The sequence below is a fragment of the Phacochoerus africanus genome, chromosome 15 (assembly GCF_016906955.1).
Source record: "Phacochoerus africanus isolate WHEZ1 chromosome 15, ROS_Pafr_v1, whole genome shotgun sequence".
NCBI classification, from domain to species: domain Eukaryota; kingdom Metazoa; phylum Chordata; class Mammalia; order Artiodactyla; family Suidae; genus Phacochoerus; species Phacochoerus africanus.
In genome coordinates this window covers 110,783,154-110,789,153 of record NC_062558.1, presented here as the reverse complement: position 1 = coordinate 110,789,153, position 6,000 = coordinate 110,783,154, and the positions used below count along the sequence as shown (strand labels likewise).

Sequence of the window (6,000 nt, the reverse complement as noted above, 5' to 3'; positions counted from 1 at the left end):
CTGGTCACTCTCTGTATTCCTTCTGGTCACTCTTCCTTTGACTTATCAAGGTCAGAAGTAGCTTCTGTGTGGCTGCCCAGCTCAGCACAGAAGTCCATAGTTGTGTCCATAGAGTTTTCCTCTGCCCTCTGTGCTTTGGCAGGAATCACAGTCGCCAATGCAAGACCCCTTAACCAACCTTGATCTTGCTGCTTCAACCCAAAGGGAAGAGCCTGGAGCCAGAGCCCGCGAAATGCCTGAAGCTGTCTGGACGAACAGGCGTGGGACTGGTGCTGGACTCTACTCCAGCAAGCCCAGTCCTGGCGCAGGGGCTTTCGCGTTGGGGTTGGAGCTAGAACCGCCTTCCCCAGAGCCTTGCCGGGAGGGAAGGAAAAACAGACGACCCGCCCGGTACCCGAAACGTTACAACTGTACTGTTTGGATTCCTCCCTCTGCTTCCGATCCTAGAGGGTTAAATTTGGAGGGTACAACGCCACCCCTTCCTTCTTCTTCCCGCCTCTCCCACCCACCCCTTTACCTTTAAAAAGTTAAAAAATGTCTGCAGTCGAAATCTCTTAAAGGGGCGGTGCTGGTGAACGAGTACTCTTGGCACGAGTCGCTGAGAAGGCTGGCTAGGGGCGTGAGTTCGCTCCACCAGCACCAAAACACTGTAGAAAAAAAAAGGGGGGGGGAGGAAGGGAAAAAAGGGGGGAAAAAGGCAGACAGACACACACTTTAGATAAGGACAATTAGTCACCAGCGAGACCCTGTAGGAAGAGAGGTTTAAATCAGAGGGGTTTAATGAGGGTGCTCTGTGCCTTCCCTGAAGCCATGCCCTCCAGCAACTCCCGCCCCCCTGCGTGCCTAGCCCCGGTGGCTCTCTTCTTGGCTCTGTTGCTCCATCTCTCCCTTTCCTCCCAAGCTGGAGACAGGAGACCCTTGCCTGTAGACAGAGCTCCAGGTTTGAAGGAAAAGACCCTGATTCTACTTGATGTGAGCACCAAGAACCCAGTCAGAACAGTCAATGAGAACTTCCTCTCTCTGCAGCTGGATCCGTCCATCATTCATGATGGCTGGCTCGATTTCTTAAGGTAAGGCAGGGGCTTCGATAGATCATTTTTTTTTTTTTTTTTAAGTAACAACCCCCACCCCTTCCTACCCCCATTCCAAAGGGGGAAGAAGAAGAAGAAGAAAATAAGCCAAGTGGATGTTTCAAAGAGAAGAAAGGTTTTCCTCCTCCTGGAATATTTGCTGTGAGGCTGTAACTGTGATTGAGAAAAGCAATGTTTTCTATTAAGATGCACATGTTTGCAATGCAGAAGGCATTTCAGAAACTTATCAGTTATGACTGAAAAAATGTTGTGCTTACATATATCCACAATTAGCCTCCCCGTCTCCTTCTGAAAAGAAACAAGAGGTTCAGGGCAGTTACAAAAGCGAAGAAAAGGTCTCGAGCAACAAAGACCTGAGAGGAATGGGTGTGTGTGAGAGACAGTGCGTGTCTGCGTGTGTCTGTGAGTGTTTAAGCTGGGATCGCACGAAAGTGGAATTTTCCACGGAATGATCGTTTCGTCAGTTCTCTCACATTCCCAAGACAGAAAACGAATTTAAGCAGAGGCTTGAGCGGTGGGCAAGTTGGATTGGATTTTTAATTTTTAATTTTATATCCTCCACTATGTCTTCAGACTTCAGAACGTTGTAAGATGCTTTTTATAGACGGAATGCCCCCCTCCCCCCAGTCCCTCCTCCTTGAATCTCCTGCGGTAACTACATAGTTGAGTTTTTCTTTAAAGGAAAAAAAAATTACTTGCTCCGATTGTGGCATATATAAGGAGAGCGAAAAGGGTCCTAGAAATACTCCGGGGATGTTTCCGAGGTCCGAACTCGGCACCGGCGGATTAGCAAACCGGGAGGTTTGTGATCATGAACAACTCTCCATTACTCTAGGGCTTGGAGTCTAATTGAGCTCACCCTCATCTCGGGTTGTTAATGTTCAGCAGTTAGGCAACCACGATCCCTTCCCAACAGGGACAGAGTTGCATTGTAAATAAATAAATAAATAAATAGTCTGCAATGTCGAATCCAAGTGTTCAGTTTTTAAAAATTCCCTCCAAATTGGAGCCTCAGCTGTGGACTCCCTTGAAGAGCTCCGAGCGCTCTCAATCTTACTTCTTTACCGAGGCTGCGTTCGCCGCGCATCTTTCGTGAGTATCTTTCACTGCAAAATTCGAGATTGCTTCTCGCTTGCACCCGCTCCTCAGCTCTCGGAGTCTCCCTTGGCCTTGGCCGGATCACCGGACGCTGTAGGTAGCGGGAGGAGCTGTGTGGAGCGCTCCTTCCACGTGTAGCGAGCTTTGCGGGAGGACTAGTGCGTGCTGCTGCCTAGGCATCTCGGTTCCTGCCGGTGCCTTCGCTGGAGGGCGGGAACAGCTCTGCGCGGCCCGGGTTCCTCCTCGGAAGCTCTTCCGTGCAGCAGCTTGTCTGTGAGCTCGTCCGGAGGTGGGGGAGCACGCCCCACTTGCATTGCACTTCTTGAGCTGCGCGGACTCATTCGGGGTTCTTTTTCTTCTGATCTTAAGCACCCCCCCCCAAAAAAAAAAAACCCAACAAAAAAACCAAAACAAAAAACAAACCTCTCATTCTTGCTAAGTGCTTGCCGCAGAAAAGACTGTGGAAGGAGGCTTTTCGGGGAAGAAGCTGTGGCGGGGCGTTTTGCATTGGCAGTGCAGGCTTCCGGTGGACCGTTGTTTGGAAATGCGGTTTCCGCGCGGGCGGGACCCTCGCGGACCTCTCCTCTGCCCGCCGTGGGCCCACACGACTCGTGACTGCGCCCGCCCCGGAACGCGGTCCTGAAAGCTGAGTCCTTCCAGCTACCGGACTTCTCGGGTCTGCCACTACGTTTGTCAAATTCCGCAACTGGAGTCTCGGTTTTGTTTTGTTTTCTTTTCTTTTCCTCTCCTATCCTCAGCCTTTATGATACTCACTAGTACCATCTGGATTTGGATTTAAAGAACCCGAACCAGCAAAGCGTTAAAGATAACTAGAGATCCACAACAACAGCTGATGCCCTTAGCTTTAAGAGCATCTGCATTGCTCCTTCTCTACCGCTTCCTGAATTAAAAGCATGGCTTTTTAAAGACCTATTTATGGAAATCCTAAACCTAAATAGATGCAAACGTTATTGTTCTGATGCTCCTCGAATTTCCTAGAGGAGCAGATTCTACTTTTCAGGAAACTTCACTCACCCCGAGCTTCCAGAGGGCCTCGGTGGGAAGGAAAAAAGATGGAGCCCCACTCAGGGGGTGGAGAGGAGGACGTTACCTTTCCAGGGATCGAGCTGAATTATTTCATGGGCCAAAGAGGGACTGTTTTTCCTCTGCAAGGTGGGGGTGGAGAGTGTTCTTATAAAGACAAGGATTTACCCTGGGTATCTCTTTTGCTTAGGAGCTTTGTGAGATAACATGCGGTTGTTATAAGTTAGTGGAAAAGGAAAATCAACTTTGGCATTAAAAAAAAAAAAAATCAGAACTTGAACTCAGGTTCCTAGTCTCTGAAGGAAGGCAGGTTTCACCTTCTCCACAAAGGCTGCGGTGTTCCTGGGGCAGAGGAGGAGCAGGTCCCTTCTTTAAGCCGAGAAGTTTGGCAAAAGTCGGAGCCGGCATCCTCGCGCTGCGCGTCTCCTCCTGGAGCGCTTTCCTGGCAGGGGCAGAAGCCCAGCAACTGCGCTTTAGCCCGGTGTTCTCAGCAGAAGTGTACTCCCCACCCTGTGCACACATTGTTAACAAATGCAGTTTAACTCTTAGTAAATACCACCTTTGGCGAGCTTCGTCGGGTCCTGAGGGAGGGGGCTGCGGCTGGCGGGGGACAGGAGGCGTAGCCCCCGAAGTCCGGAGGCCCAAGTCTGGGCGGGCTGGGGCGCCAGGCACGCCGCAGAGAGTGGGAAGAGGGCCTAGCTGGTGCCCCGAGCCCTCTCTTCGGTCCCTCGGATCTTTTCCTTTTTCCTTCTCTACCCCTGCAGCTCCAAACGTCTGGTGACTCTGGCCCGGGGACTTTCGCCTGCCTTTTTGCGCTTCGGGGGCAAAAGGACCGACTTTCTGCAGTTCCAGAACCTGAGGAACCCGGCAAAAAGCCGCGGGGGCCCCGGCCCGGATTATTATCTCAAAAACTATGAGGATGGTGAGAAACTTGTTTCCCACTCTTGCGGGGTGGGGGAAGTTTGGGGATTAGGAGTGAGCAGTCGGTGTGTGTGGGGGGGAGTGCAGATTTGGACGAGGGTCAGGTTGAAGCACTTGAAAAATTGGTAGCTGTAGGCTAGGGGACACTGGAGTGTGGGACTCCTGACATGCTTAGGAAAAGGGAGCTCATCATGTTATACTTGTTCAGGCTGCCTGCCTTCTTCTGGGTGGCTGTCTCAGAGGCCAAGAACTAGTAGCCAAAACTTCTGGCATGCTAGCCCTGTGGGGAGAAGGTTCAGTGGGTTTTTTGAGAAAATTCAGTCAGGTTCACAGGCTGCTGATGGATCAGGGTCGCTATTCCTTTTTCAAATTATAGAAAAAAAATGTCTTTTTGTTTTTCTTATTTCTTGCTTTCCTGAGATGAGGCTAATGGATGCTTTTAGCCTTTTTATGAAACCCATTCTGAAGCCTTCTAACCCTTTTTAGATTGGTCCCTTGTTTGGGAAGGTTTGAAAATCTCAGTGGGTTTTCCTTTAGACCACCTAATTTTTAATTTGAGAATCATATATATTTTCAGTTTTAAAATGGACTTATAAATGCCAGCCTTTCCTGCCAGGGTTAGATGAGTTAAGTGTTATGCAGGCTTTGAAAACTCCAAATCATATTCCATTGTGAGAGGCCAGTCTTTTTAGGTTTGAACAGTCTAACCTAACCTAAAATGAAAATTATATTTAAAATATCATTTATGGGTTTTGGTGTTAGTATCTATGAAGTTTCTCTATGGGTAGAGGGACAGATTTTCAAATAGGCAAGATAGCAATCCATGGGTCTTCAGCCACTTAGGTTGTTTAGATTGGATAGAAGAGGCATTAGTGTCCAGTCTTGGAGGGCTGTCTCTGCCCTGCTGTCCCTTCTTATAAGTGAGCTACAGTTTTATTTTTAAAGAGCTTAGGGGCAGGTTCTTAGAGCTCCCTGGATTTTGTTACATCTTGTCCTTATAAATCAGCAAAGCAAGGAAATGCCGTTGTATTTGCTGGGGCTTTCACTGAATGGGAATTCTGGAAAGTTAGGATCTATTTCAAGGTTGGCTGAGAAACTTTTTTTTTTTTTTTTTTTGAAGTGCCGAACTGGAGAAAGAGGGCAAGGCTGAGGTTTCTTGAGTTTGAATCATGAGTAAGACTTACCCTTTTACAACATTTGCCAAGTGTGTAGGTGTTTAAGGCTACATCTTTTCAAAGGTAAATGTCATTGCCATAAACATGTGGATTGCAAGTAGATTTTGATGTCACTCAGCATAAAATGCTGAAAGGTAAAAGATAATCCTAAACAGCAGCTCTGATGGTAATTTGACCCAGAGCTTTATAGCTCCCCGGGTCACTGTCAACTCTGTTCAGATACAAGAAAAGAGAGTATTAATGTTTTTCCTGATGAGACTGCTCTTCTTTGAGTCCATTTGAACTACTTCCTCTTTAGTTTGTGGAAACACTTGTAAGGAACCACTGTGGGAAAAGAGGATTATTAAAAGGAATTAGCCTTTTTCTCCCAAATTTATACCTAGGATTATATTACCTATTCATTGAGAATGCAAGATCTGCTTAAAATGAAGGATACAATTTATTTCCCTTTGTAAAAGGAGAAAGTTGGCATCATGGAGAGAAAGGAAATTGGCAGAGGGCCTTGCCCCATAAAACTTCATAGAATTAAAAAAAAAATCAGAAATGGAAAAGATCTAAGAGGTCATCCTCAATCCTCCCACCACTTCAGGGGCTAGTACAGGATCATTCCATATGGAATCCTTTTCTTGTTTTGTCCAACATGGTATTAAATATCTCTAGGAATGTAGTTT

General features: G+C 47.5%; 1 protein-coding gene across 4 annotated transcripts in view; it reads left to right on the top strand.

Moving 5' to 3' along the window:
• The first annotated feature begins 705 nt into the window (after positions 1-705).
• HPSE2 (heparanase 2 (inactive)) overlaps positions 706-6,000 on the top strand; it is a 726,022-nt gene continuing 720,727 nt past the window's right edge. For 2 of the 4 annotated variants that reach the window (XM_047760831.1, XM_047760830.1), the window contains exons 1-2: positions 706-1,070; positions 3,998-4,155. In XM_047760831.1, the coding sequence (XP_047616787.1) occupies positions 781-1,070; positions 3,998-4,155 (448 nt within the window). In that variant the 5' untranslated portion in view covers positions 706-780. Of the gene's footprint in view, positions 1,071-1,730; positions 2,184-2,457; positions 3,363-3,997; positions 4,156-6,000 lie in introns of those variants that run through there. The other 2 variants (XM_047760833.1, XM_047760832.1) reach the window with 2 other exon arrangements.